The sequence below is a fragment of the Phoenix dactylifera genome, chromosome 9 (genome assembly GCF_051530095.1).
Source record: "Phoenix dactylifera cultivar Ajwa chromosome 9, Ajwa_hap1_PhDact_Kaust_v1.1, whole genome shotgun sequence".
NCBI classification, from domain to species: domain Eukaryota; kingdom Viridiplantae; phylum Streptophyta; class Magnoliopsida; order Arecales; family Arecaceae; genus Phoenix; species Phoenix dactylifera.
In genome coordinates, this window is record NC_143198.1 from 8,995,179 (window position 1) to 9,022,994 (window position 27,816).

Genomic DNA, 27,816 nt, shown 5'->3' on the forward strand with positions numbered 1-27,816 from the left:
CAAAATTTAATATATTGGATTTTTTACTTTTGTTTTTTTCGCGCCTGTTGGCTACTGCGGTAGCCGGAGACCGCGATATTCTATCTTGCGTAAAGTAGGAAAATAACGAAGAAAATGTTACCGGATAGCAAGAGAGGAAAGCAGATCGAAGCTTCCTCGGTTGTCGTTTTCCGCCAGCTAACAGCCTTGTCTCGGCGAAAAGGGCTCCCCCAACTGCCGAAACTGGGCGGAAAATTAGGTAAACATATCCTCTTGCAATAAATAAACTTCTTTCTTATCTCCGATTCTGAGTGTAGGTTAAAATTTCTTCTCTTTACGGTTGCTCTTCTGTGGCAGATCTGCGAAGAAAGAAAGCATAGAGGCGATGGCCGCTCGTTTCGGGCTCCTCCCCGCTCTCCTTCTGGCCTTCTGCCTCCTCTTCCCTTCCGCCACCCTGGCCTCCTCCTTCGAGTACTGCAGTGAGTTTTTCGGATCTCTCTCTATCGCTCTGTGATTCTGTCTTTTTGGGGGTTTCTTGGTATTTGTTGCCTTTGATTTGTTCTAAAGGGGTGCATGGGGTGGGATTCCAAGAACTCCTCCTGCGTACTTTGGCGCTGTTAACACTGGTTTTTGTTGGTTGGATTGGAAATTTGGAATTTTTTTTTTAAAAAAAAATAATCCTATGAAGAATTGTTTATTGGACTCTCCGCTTTTATAATTTAGTTACCGAGTTATTATTGCTTTGCAAGATGGTACGAGATGGTCAGTTCGGTGGTTATTTTGAGATATATGTTTTGGGAAAAAAATATTTTAACTTGAATTTGGTTGAAGGGGATCTATAACGTGCCACCTTAGGTGGGACTCTGGTTCGTTGATTATGCTGCTGTTTTTTCTTTTTTGCATACTGATGATGAGAAAGTTATGATGCGGTGATGCCTAGTGTTGTGCTGTTCATGTTGGTAAACGGAACTTTGATTTTCTTTCTATTAAAAGTTTTTCTGATAAAAACATTGTTTTTGTGAAAAGTTGTATTCAAGAATTCATGGTCTCCCTTGCTTAGGAGGAGTTCCTTGGGTTGTTGTTGGTGAATATCATGTGTGTTGGATAGCACTGGAAATTTGCCGTGTCCTCATCACCTCGCTCACCTTAATACAAAGCAAGGTGAAAGGCGTTTTAGGCCGAACTACTGATTTTATGATGCTTGAGAAACCAATGGTTGCATCCTACTACTTGTAGGATGGTCCCCGGACGGACCGTGTAGCACATGGATTTGATCATTCTCATAAGAGAATGTGGAATTGTAGTTGTGCGAATTTCACATATCACTTCTTGAACTTGACATTCTCTCTCGGTGAGAAACCCTACCTTTTGGGAGATTGAGGCAACAGTTCCTAGTGTATTTGAAACTTAGAAAAGAATTTAGCTAATTTTGTGGAGAATTTAGCAAAACTGAACTGTATCAAATTGTGCCCGTAATTGCTGACGTATTTACAGATCAAGGGAAGGAGATTTCTGTTCTTGTTAGAAATTTGATTAATTTCAACTAAATCAAATCTTCATTTTGTTACCTCCATCTCTTACCTTATTATCAGCAGATGAATATGGTTCTGAAGGCCCAAAACCACATTTCTGTACTTGATTTTATTGTCCAAAAAAAAATGCTCATGCGCAGGGCAAATAATTTCACCTACTCCCTCCATCTTCTTCACAACTTCAACCACTTCTAAATGCTTGCATTCTTCTCCCTTGTGCTAGCCTGGGGTTGAGCTTGAAATGATGTTAATTGTCAATTTAGTTGATTCACAGGGTCATCTGTTCATATGATCGAGTAATTCTTTTGATTTCTTGATTTTCATATTTTACAGTATATTTTTGTTGGTTTACTTTTTGATAAATATAATAGTTTGGCTTGTTTTGTTGTCAATTCTTTCCAAATCTCATTCCCATTTCATGTTTTCTTATTTATTTGTTTGATAATTGATGGATTTTGGGATTTTAAATGTTCAGTTGTATGTTGAGGAGTGAATTCTGTTCCTTTTATGTGTAGACAAGGGAGCTGACTATGCAGTTAATGTCAGTGGTGTTGACATATCTCCATATCCAATTGAACGGGGCGAGCTAACTACATTCACTATCTCAGCATATACTGGTACAAACACAGTTTTCTTCTTTAGTTTGTTTGTTCATTCATTCCTCATTTTCTCTTGGCATGCCCATTGTAATCTTGCTTTGCTTGTAATTCATCTTCATCCCTGCAATAAACACATTTTGCAAGCTTAATTTGAAAGGAAAATTTATTCGTAACAATCAGGCATAATGCTTTTAATGCATGAATAAAAATTGACATCATTTTGATCAAAGATCTCCAATCGTGTCTTGTGAAGGAATTCTTATGTGATTGATGAGTTTTACATTTACTTCCCTCCACCCAACAGGTTAGTGAAGTCAGGCTGACTCATCAATCTTGGACTATTTCAGGCTGATCTTGAGTTATATATAACAGCGCTTTCAGTACTTAGAGTTTATTTGACCATTAGATTGACCCTGAAGCATTTGGGAGTAGATATGTACCTATGGTGGCAACGCGTCATGTTGGGTTGAATCCAACTCAACCATCAAGACTAAATAGCATGACCTATTTCCAACTTGACCCACTAACAGGTCAGTCATGCTCAATTCAATCTTGCTAGTGAAACAAGAGAGCCTGACCATGACCAACCGAGTTTGATAGGGAAGAGTAGGAGAGGGAAGGGAGTAAAGGAGGGAGAAGAGGAAGATACGTGAGGAAGTGACTGAAAGTTAGTGGAGTGTGGTGATCTCAAGCTGGTGGAGATGAGAGGATGGTAAGGAGATGGCAAGCAAGGGAGAGGAGAAGTTGTGGAGTATTCAGAGTAGAGAAGGAGCCAGGTGGAAGAGTATTATATGCTTACAGGTATCATGATTTAACGAGTCAAAAACTTAAAGTTCAACTTGATTGAGCTAGCCCATGAACAAGCTAGGTTGGGTTCAGTGGATTGAAAGCAGGCTAGGAAGAGTTAGGTCTAAAATTGCCAGCTTTGTAATTAGGATCAAACATAGTAGGAAAGACAGAACTTGATGGTTGGATGGAGGACAAGGAATTATTTGGATTAAAGCTTTCAATGAGCATAGCGAGAAAGTTTCAAAACATTCTTAAATAGCAAGGCTTAGTCTTGCTGTTGACCTTGATATGGACATTTGTCTAGGCTGGGGTTAGCAAATATCATCCATCACAAGCCTAGTTGGGCCTTAGATATTACGGGCCGAGATTGACTAGAGCTTGTCATATTATTCCCTACTATCCTGCTCCTTCTTTCTATCTAACTTGCAGCCTCCTTCTTTATTTCTCATGTAGCCTTCCCTTCTCAATGTGAGTATTAAAACTAATAGTTGGTCAAGCCTCACATAGGTGTGGCAATGATGATTTTTTACTGAAAGACTGTTGCTGGTGCAGGTAACTTGAGAAAGAAGTAAAGTTAAAGTACTGTTAAAAATGGTTTTTGAAATTACTTTTTTTTTCTTTTCTTTTGCAAGATATGCAAATTGTTCTTAAAAAGAAATCCTTTGTATTTGGTGCAAAAATAAAACTGTTCTCCCAAGTGCAGGAGAATCGCACAAGTAGTATAACTCGGAAGTCCGAGGTCGATTCCTCAGGGAACGATCTTTGGGTTATTAGCTTAATTTCAGATTATTTGATTCAATAAAATTTGTGGATTAAGATGCTATTTTGCAAATAGAAAATCAATCAGTAAATAGAGAATCAAAGTTTGGATAGATTAAGGTGGTGTAGGGATCTGGAATCCCCTTTGATAATTTTGCATTCAAGAAATAAATTCTTTGGTTCTTGATTAAAGATGTAAAAGTAGAATAGATCAAAGCATGGAATATATTTTATGGTCATGTGAACTCTATTTCTAAGCATTCATCGTGCCTATTACATCAACGATAAATCAAATATTAAAGCAGTTCATATGTCGATCAACATAAACCATTAAAGAACCATCTACAAAATAATTATGCAAGAATCCATGATATATTGAAAATGTAAATCTGTAAGAATAAAGGTTTAGAATTTACTTCAAAGAAAGCAATACATCAAAGGTTCCTCCATCACCCTTCACCTAGGAAATCAGCCCTCCATTAAAACATTAAACTCTTCCTCTCTTTTTTTTCTTTTCGGAAACAGGGCATACCCTGTTTCCTTCTCTTTTCTTTCCTCTGCCGCCACCCAACTCCTCTGTTTTCCCGATGAGAGCTCCCCCCTTTTCCTCCCAGCCGAGAGAGCTTTATAGCTCTTCCTTTGCACGCGATGGAGATCGACGGAAGGGCTGGATCTCGGCCGATGATTTCGAACTGCTGGAAGCTCGCGAACGGTTGCTTGAATTACGGGAGAGATGGACTCGGACGAGACGGATGCCGGAGGTGATTGCGGCCGTTTCCAATGCTGAGAATGGAAGCTGGGACGATTGCGCTCGGGAGGATGCTGTGAATCGTGAGCTGATGGGAGGCTCGAGCGGCTGGACTTGCGTGGGAGATGATCGCGGGATGAGCTGCAGATCTGGAGGACGCCCGGAAGGGAGCTGATCACGGACGAATCAGTGGAGGAGGCAAACGGATGCGTGGGAGATTTGGGATGCTTCACGATTGCGCGAGTTTGGGAGAGGCGGATCCCGGCTGGGCGCGGGTTGCTCGGACGCTGGGATTGTGCACGGACGGAGAAGGGAGTTGATTGCGGGGATGGATGCTGGCTCACTCGCGGAAGAAGAATGGGAGCCGATCGCGGTTGAGGAAGACGGGCGGATGAGGTGGGCGGTGATCGCGGACGGAAGGGCTCGGGCGGATGCTGTGAAGCTGGGAGATCCGTTTGCAAATCTTCTTGGCTTGATGAATCTAAGCCCTTGGATGTTTCATTACACATTACCTCCAGATGACTGCCATGTGTCCCTCTGGTGCAAGTGTGCTTGACCAGGTTCAATTCTGTTTCAGTGTAATCAGGCTTGAAGTCGACCAAATGCACATTTAAACTCTGATTTACGATAATCTGTACCAAATAAAATATAAAATTAATGCAGCCCTTTTATCATTATTTGTTAGCAATAATATTAATTTAAGCAACGTGTAGAACGCACTTTTGTGCTCTCATCACACCCCCCAACTAGCTTATTGCTAGTCCCTAGCAATTCAGAGTAAATAATAACATGAGGGTACAAAAAGTGTTGGTTGATCCTTTGATGTTTTATTAGAACTAATTGCATAAAATTAAGATAAGTACTCACTTTCGTAGGAGTCACGATTGCACTTAGCACGTGCAACAAGCCGTTAAACCCCTAGATTACCCTAGTGGACGGGTGTTGTCTCGTGAGGGTTTGCAGTGATGTCACCCACAAACATCATTCATAAAATGATATACAATGAAATTTAAGTCAATGCACACGTGATATATATTTTTCTCAAGCATGGCAACTATCAAAGCAAGGAAAATATGAAAGTGTAGTGTGCATAAAATAGTATGACTTTCTCGGAGTACTAATACCTCCACCGCAACATGGCACCGCTTGAATTTTAGGTGTACTACTCAAGTTCACAAGAGTTTACTACAATTTATTAGACCCTGATCCATCAAATTTTCAGAATATCTCATGTTGTCTAAATTTGTCAAAAATGGTTCGCATATAAAGAAGGAGCTATCAATCCCAACTAAACATCCAAAGTACACAGAGTTCCAAATTAATGGAGTCAAACCAGCCATTACCACATGTCACTGGGTTCAGTCTGACCAACCCTATTCATGCTTATTTTTATTTTTAAACACATATGACGATTACAATAATCCAACCTCCTTAGGCTCTAGTAAGGTCCATGTAGCGAGTTTTCGGCCAATGACTCCTGATCCAGTTGGCTCAAGGCATTAGGTGAAACACCCCTCGGGCTTAATTACTCGAACCAGACTACACCACGAGGTCAGACTTGTCATTTTTTTTTTTTTTTTTTTTGCAAGAAAAAGAGAAGGTAAACTGAACCATATAACGTGACTGCATTGTGGCTATAGGTCAACCAAGGTCGGAACATAAGGCACTTAGGTGATCTAGCTAGGGTATTCAACTTCTTTCTTTATGTGAAAACCAAATCATGAACCTTATAGTACGGACAAGGATACTCATACTTCTTTTACAGATATGGCTTAATAAAAATGCATTAAACAAACTTGAACTCCTGAGGCCTTCCTATAATCATTAAGTACATGTGCGGGGATCTAATAATAGATCTCTGATCAGTCATAGTATGCATGTGTTCTTTGCCTTAATAGTTGCACAAACTCAATATGAAAATACATATGCATTGGTAATAAATCAAATGCAAAAACAAATTTTTTTTTTTTTGGCAAAGTATTACCCTCCCCCCAACTTAAACATTGCATTGTCCTCAATGTAATAGATACAAGAAACATTTATATGAGAGACAGTAGAGAAAATAATATTGGAGAGAAGATGAATACCTTGAGCTGTTGATATCCAGAAAATAAGACCTACAAAACTAGAAAAAAAATAATTCTAATGAATATACACATACCTTTGCCTTCATATTTAGTCATAAGAAGGCTCCCCCAAGGAAAAGGAGTCCTCTTCATCTGCAAAATTCTCAAGAAAAGGTTTTAACCTGTGTCCATTTACCTTAAAAATTTTACCATCCCGTGGATTCTCAATCTCAACCGCCCCATGTGGAAAAACAGTTTTTATAATGTAAGGACCTGTCCATCTCGATCGCAACTTACCAGGAAACAGATGTAAGCGGGAATCATATAAAAGAACTTTTTGCAATGGTTCAAAAGATTTTTTTAAAATTGATTTATCATGTAAGATCTTCATTCGTTCTTTGCAAATTTTAGCATTGTCATAAGCATCTCTGCGAATCTCATTAAGCTCGTTTAATTGCAATTTTCTAGCTAGACCGGCATCTTGTAAATCAAAATTCAATTTTCTAATTGCCCAATACGATTTATGTTCTATTTCTACAGGCAGATGACACGCTTTTCCGTAGACTAGCCGGTAGGGAGACATGCCAAGAATGGTTTTGTATGCAGTACGGTAAGCCCATAATGCATCTGATAGTTTCAAGGACCAATCCTTTCGTGATGGGTTCACCGTTTTCTCTAAAATACGCTTGATCTCTCGATTGGCTAACTCTACCTGGCCACTGGTTTGCGGATGATATGGGGTAGCAATTCTATGGGTGACACCATATTTTTTCAATAAGGTTTCGAAAGGCTTATTACAAAAGTGTTTTCCACCGTCACTAATTATGATTTTAGGCATCCCAAATCGTGAAAAAATATTTTCTTTTAAAAACTTCAGAACGGGTTTGTGATCATTGGTCTTACAAGCAACAGCTTCTACCCATTTGGACACATATTCGACACCGACTAAAATATACTCATATCCAAAAGATGGTGGGAATGGGCCCATAAAATCGATGCCCCAACAATCGAAAATTTCGATAATAGTAATGGGTTGAAGAGGCATCATTTGCCTACGAGTTAGGCTTCCAATACGTTGACATGGATCACATGTCCTGCAGAACTCGTGGGCATCTTTGAACATAGTAGGCCAATAGAAACCACATTGCAAGACCTTTGCAACAGTTTTCTTAGAGGCAAAGTGTCCACCGCAAGCATCAGTGTGGCAGAAAGAAAGTATGCTTTGTATATCATGATCCGGTATGCATCGTCTAAGGATTTGATCGTTGCAATATTTAAATAAATAGGGATCGTCATAGTAATAATTTTTTACTTCGCGCAAGAAAAATTTTCTATCTGTCGACCCCCAATGCTCTGGCATCCGGTTTGTAACAAGAAAATTTACAATATCTGCATACCATGGTATACTAGAAAGTGCAAACAACTGCTCTTCAGGGAATGAGTCCTTGATGGAAAACTGTGGCACTGAATCATGAAAAACTAATCGTGATAAATGGTCAGCAACCACATTTTCTACTCCTTTTTTATCTTTGATAGTGATGTCAAATTCTTGGAGTAGAAGTATCCATCGTATTAAGCGTGGTTTGGCCTCTTTCTTATCCAACAAATATTTTAGTGCTGCATGGTCCGTGAAGATAACAATAGGAGCACCAAGGATATAAGAGCAAAATTTATCTAAGGCAAATACTACTGCAAGCAATTCCTTCTCGGTGGTGGTGTAATTCATTTGAGCATCGTTTAAGGTTTTGCTTGCATAGTAAATAACATATGGCTTATTATCCTTGCGTTGTCCTAGGACAGCTCCTATCGCATAGTCGCTAGCGTCGCACATAATCTCAAACGGTAATGACCAATCGGGTGGTCGCACGATGGGTGCAGTGCTAAGCATAGACTTCAACTTTTCAAATGCCTCCTGACAGGTTTCAGTCCAATTGAACGGTGTATCAAGGGATAGGAGGTTACATAATGGTCGAGATATGACACTAAAGTCCTTGATGAATCTCCTATAAAATCCGGCGTGACCCAAAAATGATCTAACATCTCTAACCGTCTTGGGTGCAGGTAGCTTAGCAATTAAATCAGTCTTAGTTCTATCTACTTCCATTCCTTTCGATGAAACAATGTGTCCTAGGACAATTCCCTTTGGCACCATGAAGTGACATTTCTCCCAATTCAGTATCAAATTCTTTTCTATACATCGAGCTAAGACTGCTTGTAAATGTGACAGGCAATCATCAAATGAGTCGCCAAAAACGGAGAAATCGTCCATGAACACTTCCAAAAAATTCTCGTTCATGTCTTCAAAGATGCTGAGCATGCATCTTTGGAATGTTGCAGGTGCATTACACAACCCGAATGGCATTCGTCGGAAAGCAAATGTGCCAAAAGGACAAGTGAAGGTAGTCTTCTCTTGATCTTCTGGTGCAATTTCAATTTGATAATATCCCGAATAGCCATCAAGAAAACAATAGAAAGCATGTCCTGCAACTCTCTCCAATACTTGGTCTAGGAAGGGTAGAGGAAAGTGATCCTTTCGTGTGACCAAATTAAGCTTTCGGTAGTCAACACACATGCGCCAACTCGTCGGGATACGAGTTGGAACTAGTTCACCTTGTTCATTTTCTACTACCGTCAAACCCGACTTCTTAGGAACAACTTGAGTAGGGCTTACCCACTTGCTATCGGAAATTGGGTAAATAATACCCACATCAAGCAACTTGAGGACTTCTGCCTTAACCACATCTCTCATCGTAGGATTCAACCTTCGTTGCATTTGCCTTGTGGTTTTGGCATTGTCCTCCAAATATATCCGGTGCGTGCAAATTAAGGGGCTAATTCCCTTCAAATCGGCAATAGACCACCCTAAGGCTCCTTTATGATTCTTTAAAACATCAATTAATTTTCTTTCTTGGGTATGATCAAGTCCAGACGAGATGATTACAGGAAAAGTATCTTCGGGTCCAAGAAAAGTATACTTAAGTTCCTTTGGTAAGGGTTTCAATTCGAGCTTGGGTGCTTGCTCATGGGATGGTACTATTTTCACCTCTCGAGGCGACAATTGTTCAAATTTTTCTACTTTTGGTCTCCACCCATTGATCATCATGGCGTTCGAAAAATTCATACTAGGTTTGACCAACAAATCATCTTTATTGGTGCCATTAGAACACCAATCAATTAAACTATCGCCGGATGGATCGTTAAATGCTTCAGCTAACAAATATTCCTCCGCGATAGTTTCAACCCAATCAACCTCCTTACTCTCTTCGGGATCATTAGGTTGTTTGCACACATTAAAAATGTTCAGTTCTAAGGTCATGTTACCAAAAGAAAGCTTCATGACGCCATTCCTACAATTAATTAATGCATTAGAAGTCGCAAGGAATGGACGTCCTAAAATGACCGGAATCTGAGACTGTGAGTTCGAAGCCGGATGTGTGTCCAATACGATAAAATCGACAGGAAAGTAGAACTTGTCTACTTGGACTAATACATCCTCGACAATCCCCCTTGGAATTTTAACTGACCGGTCAGCTAATTGCAAAGTGACGGAGGTTGGCTTCAACTCACCTAAACCAAGTTGCTCATATACAGAATATGGCAACAAATTCACACTCGCCCCTAAATCTAACAATGCTCGCTTTATCCTAAAGTCGCCTATGATGCATGAGATGGTTGGGCAACCTGGATCTTTATATTTAGGGAGAATGTTGTGCTGCAAAATAGCACTCACATTTTCAGTTAAAAATGCCTTCTTCTTAACATTTAATCGACGCTTGACAGTACACAAGTCCTTCAAAAATTTGGCATATGAAGGTACTTGTTTGATTGCATCAAGAAGAGATATGTTGATTTTTACTTGCTTAAAAAGCTCAAGAATTTCAGAATTAGGTTCGAGCTTTTGCAACGGCTTTAATCGTTGTGGAAAAGGTGGAGGAAAAGGGCATTCAACTTTCTCGGTAGAAGTTGGGACCTCAACTTCATCTTTGTCCCTTTCATCAACTTTAGGAGCATCAGAATTAGAAGTGACTTGCGGTCTCAATTGGACGGTTTGATCAATGACTTTTCCATTACGCAAAGTCATGATACTCTTTGCATGTTCTGTATGTGAACTAGAAGGAGCCATATTATTACTACCGTGCACTTGTGGGTTAGGTTGGGGTTGAGCTGGAAGCTTACCCTTCTCTTGGGTACTTAGGACGGTAGTCAACATTGACAATTGGTTCCTTATGTCTTCAAAATTTCGAGTATTTTGAGCATTGATATTAGCTTGACCTTGTAGAAAAGTTTGTATGGATTGCAAGGTATCCTCGATATTTGGCTTTTGAGAGGGTGATGGTGCATAAGTAGGATGTGCAGGTGGAGGAGCTGAATGGTGTGACTGTTGAGGATGATCATTTCTCCACCTAAAGTTTGGATGATTCTTCCAACCAGGATTATAGGTATTCGAGTATGGATCGTTATAAGGCTTTTGGTAGGAGTTCATCGCATTTGCTTGATCGTGCAAGACTTCTTTGAATGCTGGTATGGTGGGACAATCTGTAGTGGTATGACCCGACATATCGCAGATACCACAACACTCATTTCTAAGCTCTATTGTCTTGACAGGCTTAACTTTCCTAAGCTCAATTTCTTCTACCTTCCTAGTGAGGGCTGCCATTTTAGCATGAAGATCATCCTCAGTTCTGAGGTTGTAAAGGCCTCCCTGTACAGAGCTAGTAGGCTTAGGTAAAGACTTGGTATTTCTATCTCCGTTATCCCAAAGTTGGGCAGTCTCAGCAAGGGAATCCAAATATTCCCACGCCTCATCAGGGTGTTTTTCTAAAAATCTACCATTGCACATGGTCTCTACAAATTGTTTTAACTGTGAAGATAAACCTTCATAAAAGAAGCTAATGGTTCTCCAAGTTTCGAATCCGTGATGAGGGCATGAGAGAAGAAGGTCTTTAAATCTTTCCCAACATTCATAAAATGTTTCATTATCTTTTTGTTGGAAATTGCTAATATGTCTTTTTAAAAAGTTGGTCCTTTGTGTGGGGAAGAACTTCTTTAAAAATTCTCTCTGCATATCTTGCCAATTTCTTATTGATCTAGGTCGCAAAGAGTTTAGCCATGTTTTGGCCTTATCCTTTAGAGAGAAAGGAAACAATGTCAACTTGAGGACATCCTCGGTGACATTTGGCACTCTAAATGTAATGCTCAATTCTTCAAAATCCTTTAAATGAAGATACGGACTCTCGGACTCTAACCCATGAAACTTGGGCAGCAATTGGATTATCCCTGGTTTGATGTCAAAATGACCTACATTATCAGGAAAAATTATGCATGAAGGCTGACTAGTCCTAGCCGGTTGTAGGTATTGTCTTAGAGTCATAACATGGGGTTCTCGTTCTCGATTGTGGTGACTTCCCGCATCTTCATTTAGATCAGCCATCTCACAAGGTGTGAGATATTGCGAAGGAATTTCAGAAGTATATCCTAAGGGATGATCTAAAGTTGTACGACTTAATCGACCGGTGTCGTCCCTATTCCACTTTAACATGCAAAATAATTCCCTCTCTTTTTTTTCTTTTTTTCTTTTTTTCTTTTTTAAAAAAATAATAAGTACCAACTAAAGATATCCTAAAACGACACCTTAATTCAAAAATTTACTCTCAATTAATCATGCAACAAAACATTACACCTCAATTTCTAATGTTTTTCTTAAATTTCTAGACAGCTCCTAACTGGTTTGAAGAGGACACCAAAGCTTCCAATCCGGTCTAATGAACCTAGTTGACCAGGTAAGCTCCCAGGTAAGTGGAGGGGTCACGATGCGTTCGCAAAGGTCCCACTTAAAACCCACTTGCCTCGAACAGATGAACTGTCTCCCTTATAGGGACAAAGCTTGCCTAGACATCAACTAAGCCACAGAGCGAAATTGGTGCAACTTTCGATGGTCTTCGTCCTATTGAGCTCGAATGTCCTTAGGGGCCAACGTCTAGTTGATTTTAGTTAAGCTTGGGACATTTATGCACTGGGGTGATTTTTGGGCTAAGGACGAGTGATGAAATCCCGACCTTATCTTTTTAAATGGGTTCAGCCCTTAGAATATTTTATGTTGATGCCTTACACTATATGCAACAATCAAGAGATTTTTTTTTTAAATATTTTATGGCATGACATTAAATTTCATTGAATAGGTGATCAAGCAAATTATTTCTTTCTTTTTTTTAAATTTTATGAGTTGAAATTTGAAATTTGAAATTTGAAATTTTAGGTTTTTCCTCTTTCTTTTTTTTTTTAATTTTCAATTAGCAACAAGGGTTAATGAGATATAATAACAATAAAATTCTGATTCTAAAAAAAATTAAATGCAGAAAATTCAAAACAGAAAGCAGCAAGGTTTTGTATTAATCTAATGTTCTTAAAAGTCTCAGAATGTCAATCAGACCGTTCAGATTATTCAACAATGTGTCGTGCACTAGCTGACCAAATTTGAGTCAAATCAGACGGCTAATTTCTATGATATCAGAGTTTGATGCAAACTGTGCAGGGAATTAAAAATAGTAGTAAAGATGCAATTTTTTTTTTTTCAAAAGAAAAATACTAACTACTAAGGTAAAAATTAAATCTAAAATTATACTAATAACTCAGCCGTCCCCCGGCAACGGCGCCAAAAACTTGGTGCAAAAATAAAACTGTTCTCCCAAGTGCAGGAGAATCGCACAAGTAGTATAACTCGGAAGTCCGAGGTCGATTCCTCAGGGAACGATCTTTGGGTTATTAGCTTAATTTCAGATTATTTGATTCAATAAAATTTGTGGATTAAGATGCTATTTTGCAAATAGAAAATCAATCAGTAAATAGAGAATCAAAGTTTGGATAGATTAAGGTGGTGTAGGGATCTGGAATCCCCTTTGATAATTTTGCATTCAAGAAATAAATTCTTTGGTTCTTGATTAAAGATGTAAAAGTAGAATAGATCAAAGCATGGAATATATTTTATGGTCATGTGAACTCTATTTCTAAGCATTCATCGTGCCTATTACATCAACGATAAATCAAATATTAAAGCAGTTCATATGTCGATCAACATAAACCATTAAAGAACCATCTACAAAATAATTATGCAAGAATCCATGATATATTGAAAATGTAAATCTGTAAGAATAAAGGTTTAGAATTTACTTCAAAGAAAGCAATACATCAAAGGTTTCTCCATCACCCTTCACCTAGGAAATCAGCCCTCCATTAAAACATTAAACTCTTCCTCTCCTCTTTTTTTTCTTTTTTTTCTTTTCGGAAACAGGGCATACCCTGTTTCCTTCTTCTCTTTTCTTTCCTCTGCCGCCACCCAACTCCTCTGTTTTCCCGATGAGAGCTCCCCCCTTTTCCTCCCAGCCGAGAGAGCTTTATAGCTCTTCCTTTGCACGCGATGGAGATCGACGGAAGGGCTGGATCTCGGCCGATGATTTCGAACTGCTGGAAGCTCGCGAACGGTTGCTTGAATTACGGGAGAGATGGACTCGGACGAGACGGATGCCGGAGGTGATTGCGGCCGTTTCCAATGCTGAGAATGGAAGCTGGGACGATTGCGCTCGGGAGGATGCTGTGAATCGTGAGCTGATGGGAGGCTCGAGCGGCTGGACTTGCGTGGGAGATGATCGCGGGATGAGCTGCAGATCTGGAGGACGCCCGGAAGGGAGCTGATCACGGACGAATCAGTGGAGGAGGCAAACGGATGCGTGGGAGATTTGGGATGCTTCACGATCGCGCGAGTTTGGGAGAGGCGGATCCCGGCTGGGCGCGGGTTGCTCGGACGCTGGGATTGTGCACGGACGGAGAAGGGAGTTGATTGCGGGGATGGATGCTGGCTCACTCGCGGAAGAAGAATGGGAGCCGATCGCGGTTGAGGAAGACGGGCGGATGAGGTGGGCGGTGATCGCGGACGGAAGGGCTCGGGCGGATGCTGTGAAGCTGGGAGATCCGTTTGCAAATCTTCTTGGCTTGATGAATCTAAGCCCTTGGATGTTTCATTACACATTACCTCCAGATGACTGCCATGTGTCCCTCTGGTGCAAGTGTGCTTGACCAGGTTCAATTCTGTTTCAGTGTAATCAGGCTTGAAGTCGACCAAATGCACATTTAAACTCTGATTTACGATAATCTGTACCAAATAAAATATAAAATTAATGCAGCCCTTTTATCATTATTTGTTAGCAATAATATTAATTTAAGCAACGTGTAGAACGCACTTTTGTGCTCTCATCAGTATTCTTGGAGACCCTTCTTAATGTGTTGGTCCAGGTAGTTTGAGTCCAAAAAGAAATCTTGACTTTCATAAGAATAGCCTCAAAACTTCTGTGGCTAGCCCCAGGTTTCCTCCTTAATGATCAGATACTGATTGAAGAGGGCTAGTTGACCATTCTAAAGATTATTAAAATTACGAATTGGCTAGATCCCCTATAAATACCTGTCAATGCCCTTAAAAAGCACCCAACTTATAAGCAACCTAAAGAGAGCTACTTTGATGGTAAACACATAGCCAAAACCTTTTAGTAGAAATGATGGCACAATGGACATCAATGTGACATGTGCTAAAAGGTATGAACTTTAATTTAAAATACCATGGTGCTAGTCAGCGAAAATGACCCTAATAGATGAAACCTTCACCTACGGGTATGTTTTGACAGGCTGGTTTATGATAATTAATCTGTTTCTCACTCTTTATGCTTGCATGTCTATCTATTTGTCATCACGTAACCATTGTAAATTATCATAATAGGGGTATGACATGGTCATGATAATTTTGAGGACAAACTAAATGTGGGGTAGTCAACAGGGGAGGGAGTGAGGGTGGGTGGAGGGAGGTGTTGTGATTATAAGAACCTAGAGATGTGGTATAGGTTTTTCAAATCATGCTGACATATAGAGGACAGCCTTATGCAGTGGTAAGGTTTGCTTAATTGTGACATGGTTATTACGGGTTCGAAACACAAAAATAGCCTTTCAGCACGTGGGGGTAACGTTGCATAAATTTGACCCTTGCCATACCTTATAGTTGTGGGAGCCTCGAGCATTGGAGGTTGCCCTTTTATGCCGACATATATGCTTTCCTGTAGTGAAGTTAGAGTACAATCAATGATATTTGGCACTCAATGGCATTGATAAAAAAATCAATGAAAATCCACACCATTGATCATAATCTACAATATCTAAATTTCTTAAAAACCATAAACCATGTTCTAGAGGTCGTTTGCGTGTATGCATGTTGTGGATGCAAAATGGACAGTTTTAGTGATATGATAGCATTATTTAATTTCATCTGTGGTTTAGAATTATCTAAATCAATAAAATTTTGTTAACATGTTTTTCAAAATGTGTATATCAGGATAAATGATTTGGATTCTCAAGTTGTATGATCTATAATGTACCTCATCTTACCAACTATATTGAGCCATCCATTTTTTGTTCACTTGATGCATAAGCAACCACATGATTTTTGGTTTCTAGAGAATTTAGACATTACAAATTATGGTTAAATGTATGGACCTCATTTTGACAACAACCACTGAATTTTCTTTGATAATACTTGGGCAGAAATAGTATCAATAGCGTTCTAGCTTTAATATATACATATGATGGAGGGAGAGTTCTGAGACAATTGCTGTCGTGGGTGACCAACTTGGCAGTGAGTAAGCCTCAGGATATGTAGGTGACCTTTGATTAAACCATCACATGCACATATATGTAAATGCATGGAATAGGCATAATATTTTACATGCGTCTAGATATATATTTTTGTATGAAATAATCACATACATGTCGATTATGTGTGCTTGTGAAGTGTCAACATGCACATGTTCATGCTTGTATTTAGTATTATATAAACAATAATGTTTATATGAAATACTATTTATAATTTTGTAAATTTATTTTATGAATGATGCATAAATATGAATGAGGGAGTGATATACATCAAATTGGACTCCAAGGGAAAATAAAACAAACTTACTTTAAATGTTTCATTTAAAACCCTAGACCTTAGTTCTAGCCTCCAGCAAGATGGACAATGGAAGCAGCTCAGACATCACACTCTGTTGGACGGGTTACCTCCTTGATGCCTAGGCAATCACGTGGGTAATAAACTAGGTCCATTGCTTGGGGTCACCTAGGCTTTTTACTATGGTTAGGGTGTATCCATCAAATAGAACTGAAGTTTGTACCGATTTAAAGTCAGTATGGAAAATCTAAATATGAAATTCAGACTGTTAAGCAAGTTCTACAATATCTAAAAATGCCCCGAGAGCAAAACCAGAAATTCTTGATATCTTGCAATTATGCATTAAGTGGTATCAGAAATACATCAATTTAATGGCTTACTACAATACAATGATATATTTTGATTTAGAAGCATTCAAATCAGTCTAGGTTGTTTTATGTGTGTTTTAAATAGTCTATGTTAAGCTCAATGATTTTGATATTTTAGCTCTTGAAATCTGCTAACGTTGTCCATTTTATGTCCATTTCATGAGACCTCCAAAGTCCAGAGCACATGTATTTTTTTGCTTTATGTATTTTGATATCCTTGAGATGTTCAATATTTCTGGATCTTCAATTTTGAAAACTTCATATTGCATCAATGATATTCAGGTTTCAATGGTTTAGAAAGGATACCTTTTCCAATCTCTCTTCTTTCTCGCTTCTCTCTCTCTCACACACATGAATGCACACACACACACGGGATATGTGACAAAAATGCAAAATATAGCGCTTTTTATATCAGGAATTTATCTGTTTTTTGAAATTATATCTCACATCCATTTAGGAATATATTTTTGAAAATGAGATAATTCTCTATTGCCTTATATAAAAGGCACTATATTTTGCTTTCTGTTACATCCCCTGTGTGTGCGTGCACATGTATATGACAATAAACTGTTCAGCTCTTTGCCTCGCCGGTTGATTTGAAACCCCAATTTTTGATTTATGGGTTTAATGATGTCGTTGATCAGACTTATGGCAATGGGTTGCTTGTGTTTTGCTTTGTTGTATTTCTTCTATGATACATTCATTGTAAACTAGCTGTTTAGCTATCACGTGCAGTAAAAAGTTAAGGGAAGTGATTGAAATATTAGAAGTCCTTGACCTAGCTATCTGTGGCGATAATGCAGTGACTACTTAAATGGACCCATGAAATCTTATACAATTTATTGCATAGCTATGGACTTGTGTAGGCTCACTACTTGAATAATTTTCCATACACAGGATGAGTAATCATTGTTGATGGTTTGATGCAGGGGATGTCATTTCTGAAGGAAAATTGGTGATTGATGTCAAGTATATATGGTTTCATGTTTACCAGGAAACTCATGACCTTTGCAGTGAGACATCATGCCCAGTCTCGGCCGGTGCATTCGAGCTATCCCATAAACAGACACTACCTATGGTTACACCACCAGTAAGATGCTGTAGCATTTTCGCACATATATTCACGTTCAATTAAAACCACTGAAATTTGCTTAAATTATTAAAATTTCTACGATTCAAAAGATCCTTGAGAGAAATGTGGTTTGGCTGTAAGTGTTCTTGAACCTTCTATATTTTTTGAAATATTTACGCATATTGATCTGTTTGAAGAAAAATATAGGAAACAATGTCTTATCATAACGATGCCACAGCTTTTGCGTATTGTTGTATAATGCTAATTGAGACCTCTTTGTTGGTTCATATGCAGCCCGATCACATATTTTAACAGTATATAGGGAATGTGGTGCAGTCAGGGGACTTCATCTACATAGTGGTTGCATAGCCACATATGCAGTCACAAACACTGTTTTTTTAAACAACATTATGGCTTCTTGCTTGCTGAATGCTGACTGAAGTCCCTGATTTCATATAGACAAGGTTATCACGGCGACTAGGCAGTCCCTAGTTGATAGAATCAACTTCATTTTTCTTTCAACTCATACAAACAAAAAGTCAAATACACTATTATAGCATGGTAGGAGTTGAGATTAATCAAAACAATTCACACATTAATCAGCAGTCAAATATAGGAGTAGTGTTAAAGATATTACCAAGGATTGAGATACTATACTGACTCTTGGGATGGTGGTGCGTACCAGTACTTTGCCGGTATGCAAACTTGAGGTTTCCTTTTTTGTGTTCTTTTTGATTTTTCCATTTTTCTGGGGTTTTCACGTGTATTATTATTATTCAGTCAATTTTTTTGATGTGTGATATGGATATTGATTGAATTGAAGTTCATCTAATTGCCTATTGTATTTATTTGATTGATGTTTTTTGTTTTGTAGCACAATCAACTATGCAGTGAAATACCTCTAGCATAAGGAATAAATTTTTTCCCTAGTCCCTATCATTCATGGTCAAAATTTATACTATTTAAAGTTTTTAGACAGATGGATGTAAAACTTAGAGGATTCGCGGTCGGCAACTTTGGCAACTAAATATTTGGTTTTTGGTCAAAAGATCTATGGATTTTCTATTAGAGTCGACATGTGTTTTTACTAAGTGGATAAGAGGAAAAACATGTTATGGATATGCTCTAAGTCCTTACCTTTTTGTGCTAGTTATGGATAAGGTTAGCAGGTATATTCAAGATGATATTTCTTAGTGCGTGCTACTTGTGGATGGTAGTTGATGAAATTAAGGCGGGGTTAATTGTAAGTTGGAATTATGGATGAGTGAGTTCGTAGCTCAGAATTTTAGGTAGGATGAAGATGAACACATGGAATATAGTTTAGGAAAATTAGACATAGAGATAAAGATGGAGTGTAAATTGAGGATCATGAAGTTCGTAAGAATGATTTTTTTCGGTATTTAGGATCGGTTATTCATAGGGAAGAGAAAATGAAGATGATGTTATGTATAAGATTAAAGCAGGTTGGACAAAATGGAAAAGTGCAACTAGGATATTTTATGATTGTAGGATGCCTGTCAAGTTGATGGAAAGGACGATTTAGATGGTTTAGACATGCACAATGCCAGGTCAAAGAATCTACCAGTATGCATGAGTAACTCAATACATGTAGAAGAAAAGAGGGGAAGCGATAGACTAAAAATCACATGGGATAAAGTAGTAAGGAAGAATTTAATATATCTACATCTTCTAGAAAGTAAGGTCCTAAATGGTGCAGAATGGAAGACAAGGATTCATGTAGCCAACTTTAACTAGTTTAGGGTTAAGGCTTAGTTGTGTTGAGATGAAATAAGTTTTCACTATATTTCCATATTTTTGTGATTGAATAATTTTCGCATGCTTCTTTGATTATTGAGTTGGATAATATTATTTCTAGTATAATTTTCTATTGGGTTTAATGCGTTTCATTTCTCTCTTAGACTTCACTTTGGGTTGGCCAACATGGTCTTCTTCCTTTTTGTAAAAAAAAAAAAAAATTGCCATCTTGATTCGGATGCGCTTGGTGTCGTCCTAACCAGTCTTTATACTAGCTCATATTGGTCTGGATTCATGCGGACATCCATGTGCCGACTTTAATGCCCGATTGATTTATCTTTTGTACTTTACTATAGGTTGGCCAATATGACCCATCTTTTTTTTTGATTAAAAAAAAGAAAAGCCATCTTAAATGGAGCGGGCTTGATACCAACTGAACCAACCTTGGCATTGGCTTGTACCTGTCAGAACTGATTAGGACGGTTGGTTCAACCGGTTCCCAAGCTTTGAAAAAATAAAAAATTGCTGTCCCAATCAGAATGGTTTCATATTGGTGGGCTATATTGGCTTTGGTACTGGTTGGTATAAATTAGATGGCCAATACATCCCGATTTTGCTTGTTTTGACAACCAAACACCCATCCTAGTGTCGTTCTGGTGATGGAAATGTGCACTAGTAGTGGTACTATTCCATTTCGAGGCACTTAAATCCGTTGATATCACATTGTTAAAGTTAAATCTGCAAAGTAAAAAATTTGACTAGTCTTTGAAAAAAATCTAATGCTTATAAGTCATAATTGAATCGCGTATTTGCAATAAAAATTGCAACTAGGAGAAAAATGGGGAAAAAATAGAAAATATAAAAAATATTGATGAAATAGTAGAAAAGAGGAAAAGGAGGAGAGAAAAAGATCTCCCTGGACGAGAAGAGAGAGGAAGAGTAATATGAGAAGCGAAGAGGAAAAGGAAAGGAAAAGAATAAGTATGTAATTGAAATAAAAAAATTTGGGTCCTCGAATAACAACAGTTATGGACTGCCTCCTGGAGGGTTGCTAAGCTCCATGAAAGCTTCCGGTCCATGGTGCATGGGAAAATTGTGTCAAAACGAATACTAAATTGTCTTAGTTGAACTTCTAGTATAACTAAAATAAATTTATTGCAATCACAATAGTGAAAAGAAAATAAAGCAATACAATACATAACAAAAAAAATGAAGTATATGTATCCTTTAGTGTAAGAGTGCCTAGTCGGTCATCTAGGCACTTTAGGCTCTCTAAGTGTCTAGGCGGACCACTGAAGTGCCTATGCGCACTTTTGACAACATAGCAGATAGAATTATGAAACTAAGTCATATAATGTTTAGTTTGCCAGGACTACTAAAATCTGATACTACGTAAAATAGAGGAAAGCAAAACATTGGAGGATAAACTATTCCTGGGTTGCTGTCTGTTTTTTCCAAAAACCTGAAAGCATATTCGACCTTTCATATTTATCATATCAGTGAATTATCTTCTAATAAATTACGTGAACTTGAAAATGTATAAACAGAATTTCTAACTTGTATCTTCTGTGGCCATTGTTCAAAAGCGGCAGTTTGGTTTCAAGGCTCTCATGAGTCGTATTTCTTGCTTGATGTACTAAAGATGCTTCTAAATGTTTGTGCATGCTCTCTGTTTGACTCTCGGTTAAAACCAGCATCTTTTAAATGATTTTCAAGTCTTCCGCATAAATTTTCTTTTCACACTGCTTTTATCTTAAAGTGGCATGTGATGATTATCTAAATTTGTTTAATAGCACATCACTGTGGTGAGGTTCAAGTCTCTGTCTTCTCTTATTTTGCTTTATGTTTTTCTCCCGTCGTCCTTTATATCCATGGGGTTCTACGATATCCTAAGCACAGATAAAGAATTGGAAATGGAAGAGCAATAACTGGAGGATCATTTTTGCCCCCAGAGAATAAGATTGTGGGAATCATTTTAGAAATGCTATTTTAAACTTTCTGACAATGTGTTCTCATTGCAGGGTTGGTACACACTTACAATGACGATGATGGGAGAAGATGGGAAGCCACTGACATGCATCAACTTTGATTTCAGCATCGGATTCATGTCATCTGTCGCAGATAGCTGAATGGGGTCTAAATATAGTTTTCAATAGTATAATATGTCATGCTAGCCTGTGGTTCTGACATCACAGAACTGGATAGATTTTAAGAACCATATAATATCCATGTTGTATGAATGCAATCGACATTAGTATGAATGTTGCACATTACAAAGGGAATATGAATCAAACGGTTTAGATGTGAATAATTCTTCCATCAGTAGTTCTTCTGTTCAATGAAGGCACTCAAAGGTGTTGAAGAATTTGTGGTAAATACTTGCACTCGTTCATCCATACCGCAGAGCATGCTGTTATATGTGCCTACATCCAGTTATCTTGTTGAGTATAACTGGAGAATGTATAATATTTTTACATGGAGGCCTTTCTAATAAATGTCTTACAGGAAAGATCGCCTTGTGTACTCTTAAGTCTTCATTCTTCCATTGAAGGGAGCATGTTTAACAAATCTAGTTGGCAGAAATATGACTGCATTGCAGTTGGTTCACACAAACAGAAAGAACCTCAAATTAGATACCTGAAACTCAGTATGGATAAATAAATAAAGAGAGCAATCCATCGTTTAGTAGAATAATGCAGACTCTCTTATTAAGTGTGCACATCAAAAGACCTGAAAAAATAGCCTCTTAAGTAAATTTTTCTTCTTCCTCCTGCATTCTTCCATTTCTCTAATAAGAGACCATTCCTTTCCTTACAGATTGCTCTTTTCAAATAAATCCAGAATTTCTCTTAGACCTGGTTGCTAGAGGAAAGTAAACATGTCGTTTCCTTTTCTTATGTCACAGCTGCTCCATCAGTCCAAACAGCTTATTTATTAGGAATGAACTATATTCCGTTTGGGTTTAAATAAGGCAGGCATCATCAAGCAGGCAGTGGCATGTTTAATTCTAGACAGAACATATTACTTCAGAAAAATGCTGATCACTATTTGATATACGAACTCCATTCAATCTCTAGCAATAATAAAACGGCAACTGAAAATCTCGTATCCATACTGTGTGCACTAACAAGATTTTAATCCAGATGTCTTCTTAATAGGCATATTACCCTACTATCAATGACTGACAAACAGGCAATTAATTGGCTAGAAAGAATATTGATAAGTATTTCAGCATCAACTGATTTTTCTATTTCAGATTTCACTTCCTTCTCACCTTCCTCGAACACTGCTTTTCTATTATTTGGCTTCTTTCATTTTTTTTCATCATATGCACATGTAGCATCAACGGTTGCATCTTCTGTTGCCGGAGCTTCATCCACAGCATTATTATCCTTGTTTTTCTTTCCTCCTTTCTTTGAGCTTGATTTTCCTTCTCTTTTTTGTTGGCTTTTCGCCTTGAGGGGTCTCTGTTGCCTTTGCCTTTTCCCTACTAATTCTTGCTGAGCGCCTGGGGGTATCACCTGTTTAAAACCCATGTCAGAAAAGATGTGAAGAAAGGAACCACATTTGCAAGAACATGCATGCAAAGCTTGTGCATATGCATGGAAGAGATGAAGGATAAGTTAGCAAGCAGAGAGAGAGAGAGAGAGAGAGAGAGAGAGAGACCGGTTCTTGTTTTTAATCTCTTCACCAGTTGGTGACATAAAAATCATCTCATCTCTACGCGGTGTTCCAACTTTCTTGGGCATGAACTGCGAATGCAGGAAAAGAAAAATTGTTACGAAGTCAAGAAAATAAAAATATAAACTGCTCCACGTGCATTCTCTATGTGTCAAAAAGTAACAAAAAATTCTACAAATATGACACTGAAGTGCCAGATTTTACTCCACAAGCAAAATCCAGCAAAAAGTGTGAGAAAATTTCGAACTGAAACAGTTCTCTGTTGGAAAGAATATATTCAGGAAAGAATATATTCAGGAATTGTAAGCTCCTTTTTGTTGAAAATTTCATCAGTTATACATATAAATGATGACAAATGTGGTATTTGAATTTTGTAGGCTCCTTTTTATTTGTTCAAACTATTATGATCCCAATTTCCAATTTAAGAAACAACTCATTGTTTTTGAGGTCTAATCAGTATGTACACTTTGAACATATACCTTCTGAAGAATCAAGACTTGACAATATAGAAGCAAATATGTACAGAGTTTCTGCTTTTAACGACAATAATAGTAAATTATATTAAACGCTTTGTAATTTATAAAAATAAAACAATTTCCCAACCAGCGGATTGTTCCCAAACAGGCCCTTGAGGAGGGAAATGACAAGGAGTCTATTGTATAATGAATACATCATGGAGTGTTGTATAGAGATCTATGATAAAACCGTAGTAAAAGTTACCAATTAACTATTCTAGCTTAATGCAGCCTAAACTTCCAATAAAACTAAAATTCTTGCATATTTTAGGCCTCATGGATTTCGAGTCATAGAAGAATGAACACAATATTCCTTATTAATAAAAAATGAAAACAAATATAATCATGCATCTGTCTCTGTCTATGAAAGGGTTATTTTGCTTCTAGTAATGTATGGGACATAAGTCAATTTGCTTGTTTAACGAGAGGAAACAACAAATGTTAGCATTTAATGAGATAAATTCGAGCAATGCACTGATGTTCCTAGTACATTTAAGATTGGTTTAGATAAGCACACTCCCAGGATAGCATAGTGGAGCCTTATGAATGACAGAATAAACAGTAAAATATGGGAAGCACCAGGAGGATGGAGAAGATAATCTACTCAATCAACAATGGAAGCACTAAATTTGATTATGTAGAAGCTTTGCACACCATATGCCAATTCAAATTAGTTGTTTTACATAATCTTAAGATTAATAAATTTGACTATATAAAAGCTTTAACAATATGCCGATTCAGAAACATTGCGTTACACAATCTTAAGAATGACTAACACAATTTTCAGTCAAGTACAAATGTCGATAGCAAGATTGCAGTAAATGTCCAAACTTTTAAAAATTAAATGGGACGTCTTAGCCCGAAACATTCAAAATATCAAAAAGAAAGAAACATTGCTTTTTTTTTGAGGTTACAGCGAAGCTAGGATAGCCTAAGGGCACAGCTTGTATGAGTTTCAGAAACTAACCAGGGAAGGCCTGGGGCTGATGTTGCCCATCATCACAGTTCACAGAAGGTGCATCTTTGGGAATTGAAGCTCCATTATCTTTGGGAGTTCCATTCTATAGCACCTCGCTGTCCACTTTTGAGGCCCCATCCTTCTAAGATCAGTCTCTTGGGAGTATCACCTGTTTGAAATCCATGTTAGAAAAGAAGTGAAAAAAGGAATCACATTTGCCAGAACATGCACGTAAACCCTCTGCATTTGCATGGAAGAGGTGGAGAGTAAGTTAGCAAGCAAGCACGAGAGAGAGAGAGAGAGAGAGAGACCGGTTCCCCTGGGAAATTCAGAGGATGACGGATTTCTTGTGTGCGAACATTAATAATGTCCTACTGTCTTTGTTCTTAACCTCGTCGCCTCTTGGATATATGAAAACTTTCTCATTCCAACGCATTGCTCGACCCTTATTGGGCATGAACTGCAAACACAGGAAGGGACAAATTGTGTAACCAAGCCAAGAAAATGAAAATGTAAGATGCTCTACATTTGTTCTCTAAGTGTCAGCAAGTAACAAAATTTTCTACGAATATGACGTCGAAGTACCAGATTTTACTCCACAAGCAAATCCAGTAAAAGAGGTTGAGAAGGTTTCCAACTGAAATAGCTCTCTTGTTCGAAAGAATACATTCAGGAAGTGTAATTACCACAAAATAGGACTTTCCAAAGCATTACTGGAAATGAAAAAGAATGAACATCGCATTTCCATAGACAATTCCAATGACAACATGCTGCACAGAAGAGACTTTAACCCTTTTCCCTTGTACATTTAAGGAAAGATAGGGTGGAGGTTTTGAACACATCCCAATTTGTACATCTCCAATATACATGTTTGGGCATACACATATGCACAGATACGCATGTTTGTGTCAGTAACTTTTCTTTGGTTTAAAATATTATGATCCCAAGTTTCAACTTGGGGAGCAATCTTGTATTTGTGATCCAAGCCAGAATATACACTTTGTACACATGAGGGCTGGTATGGATATCTTATGAAGAAACAAAACTTGTTAATATAGAAGCAAACATGTGCACAATTTCTGCTTTTAACGATCATAATATTTAATTATATTAGAGACTTTGAAATTTATAAAAATAAAATAATTTCCCAATTTAGGGCTTGTTTGGGAATGATCCTCTAGATCAAGCAAGATTGGGAGGGGAAGAGAACATCTGAGGGGGGAGAGAGGGAAGGGAGAAGGAGATCACCAGAGTCGTGGACCCGATCTTGGCAGGTTGAAGAAAAAAAGACCGCTTGTGGTCTTTTTTTTGTTTAACTCAATGGAGATATGGGCATTTGACCACTTAATCCTCTCCCTCTATGCTCTCACTCCCTCGTTTCCCACTCCGGCACTCTTTTCCGCTCTCGATCTAGCCGATTTGAAGGAAGGGAGGGGAGAGAGAGAGTGGGGGAGGCTTATCTCGAGGGCGATAATGTCGGTTGGTGTCGTAGGGTTAAAGAGGGAGGAGAGAGAGAATGAGAAAGTGAGAGAGTCCTCTCGAAGGCTCTCGAAGATTTGAACTATCGGGGGGAAGGGAGGGGGATATTTTATAAACCGCATTATCCTGAATTGGTGTTAGTTCGATTCAATATGGGTTGAACCATTCGGTTCGGTATGGGTCGAACCATTCAGTTCGAATTGGTTTAGCGAATGTTGATGCCACCGCTACCAAGAAATATCTTTTTATAATGGATTTATTTCTTGTTCCCCTTAAAGGCACTCTTTGAAAGAAAATGTTACCAGTGAGGTCATGGACAAACCCTATCTTCCTCTTTCAAAGTTGAAAACCCTATTAAAATAAAATCCAAATATGGGATAAATATGGTTGAATATTTAAAAAAAATAAAATTGAAATTATCGGCATCTTGCGGTACCAAAGAGCTTGATTGTTACAAGCAATGACAAATCTTTGTGACTAATAAAAATAGGATGCCATTGAAGAAGGAACGGTGAAGAAGGAACGGTGAAGAAGGAACGGTGAAGAAGGAAGTATAAATGTAAACAAAAATATAATGAATAAAAATAGGATTCCATTGAAAAAGGAACGGTTAAAAAGAAAATATATATGGAAACAAAAATATAATGACAATATCTTCCTCATTTATTGTTTTTGTTTGAAATGAATGTAGAAAGTGGTTGAAGGGGTTCCCTAATGTGCCCCCTAGGTGGGCCTCTAGTTCTTTGATTAAGCTGTTGTTTTTGCCTTCTTGCATATTATTGATAAGAAAGCAATGATATGGTGATGCATAGGATCATGCTATCCATGTAGGTAAACGGAACTTTACTTTATTTCTATTGCAAAGCTTTCCTGATACAGATATGGTTTTTGTGAAATGTTGCATTCACACCTGGTCTCCCTTGGTTAGGAGTTCCTAGGGTTAACATCACTAAACCATTGTAAATTTTCATAACAGGGGTATGACATGGCCATCATAATTTTGAGGACAAACTAAAATTCTGGTGCCAAGAGGGGAGGGGCTGAAGGTGGGTGGAGAGAGTTGTTGCGATTATAAGAACCTAGAGATATAGTATAGTTTTTTGAAATCATGCTAACATATAGAGGGTAGTCTTGGTGCAAAGGTAAGGTTGCTTAATTGTGATATGAGTATTATAGGTTCAAAAAATTAAAATAGTCTCTCCATGGGCTAAGGTTGCATACACTTAACCCTCTTTAAACATTGCAGTGTGGTGGGAGCCTTGTAAATTGGGGGTTCCCCTTTTATGCCGACACATATGATTTTCTATAGTGAAGCTAGGGTATGATCAACGATATTTGGCGCCCAATGCTATTGACAAAAAAAATATAATATCTCTTATTAAATAAAAATCCACATCATTGATCATAAGCTACAATGTCTAAATTGCTTAGAAACCATACATCATGTTCTAGAGGTCTTTTGCGTATATGCATGATGTGTATGCATCATATCAAAATTTTAACGATATGACAGCATAATTTAATTTCATCCATG

General features: G+C 38.0%; 2 protein-coding genes and 1 non-coding gene across 4 annotated transcripts; 2 read left to right on the forward strand and 1 right to left on the reverse strand.

Moving 5' to 3' along the window:
* Positions 1–303: 303 nt before the first annotated feature.
* Positions 304–26,449, reverse strand: LOC113461098 (uncharacterized). Of its 2 annotated transcripts, none has more exons than XR_016396394.1 (6): positions 26,052–26,284; positions 25,115–25,263; positions 24,813–24,972; positions 23,316–23,401; positions 15,506–23,170; positions 304–2,231 (listed from the first exon to the last, which is right to left on the reverse strand). XR_016396394.1 is itself a non-coding variant. In XM_089925304.1 (6 exons), the coding sequence occupies exon 6, from the start codon at positions 12,009–12,011 to the stop codon at positions 6,582–6,584; it is 5,430 nt and encodes a 1,809-aa protein (XP_089781430.1). In that variant the 5' UTR covers positions 12,012–15,567; positions 22,924–23,170; positions 23,316–23,401; positions 24,813–24,972; positions 25,115–25,263; positions 26,052–26,449; the 3' UTR covers positions 6,371–6,581. The 2 variants fall into 2 exon arrangements, 1 of the variants encoding a protein (XP_089781430.1); XM_089925304.1 differs by lacking the exon at positions 304–2,231 and having other exon boundaries at positions 6,371–15,567; positions 22,924–23,170; positions 26,052–26,449.
* On the forward strand, positions 323–21,960 carry LOC103724344 (MD-2-related lipid-recognition protein ROSY1-like). The gene is made up of 4 exons (XM_008815571.6): positions 323–458; positions 2,027–2,128; positions 17,752–17,912; positions 21,671–21,960. Exons 1-4 carry the CDS (start codon positions 365–367, stop codon positions 21,776–21,778), a joined length of 465 nt encoding a protein of 154 aa, XP_008813793.1. The 5' UTR covers positions 323–364; the 3' UTR covers positions 21,779–21,960.
* Positions 11,383–11,491, forward strand: LOC149752821 (small nucleolar RNA R71). The gene has a single exon (XR_016396600.1). It is a non-coding gene; the product is annotated as a small nucleolar RNA R71 (small nucleolar RNA).
* Positions 26,450–27,816: the final 1,367 nt, after the last annotated feature.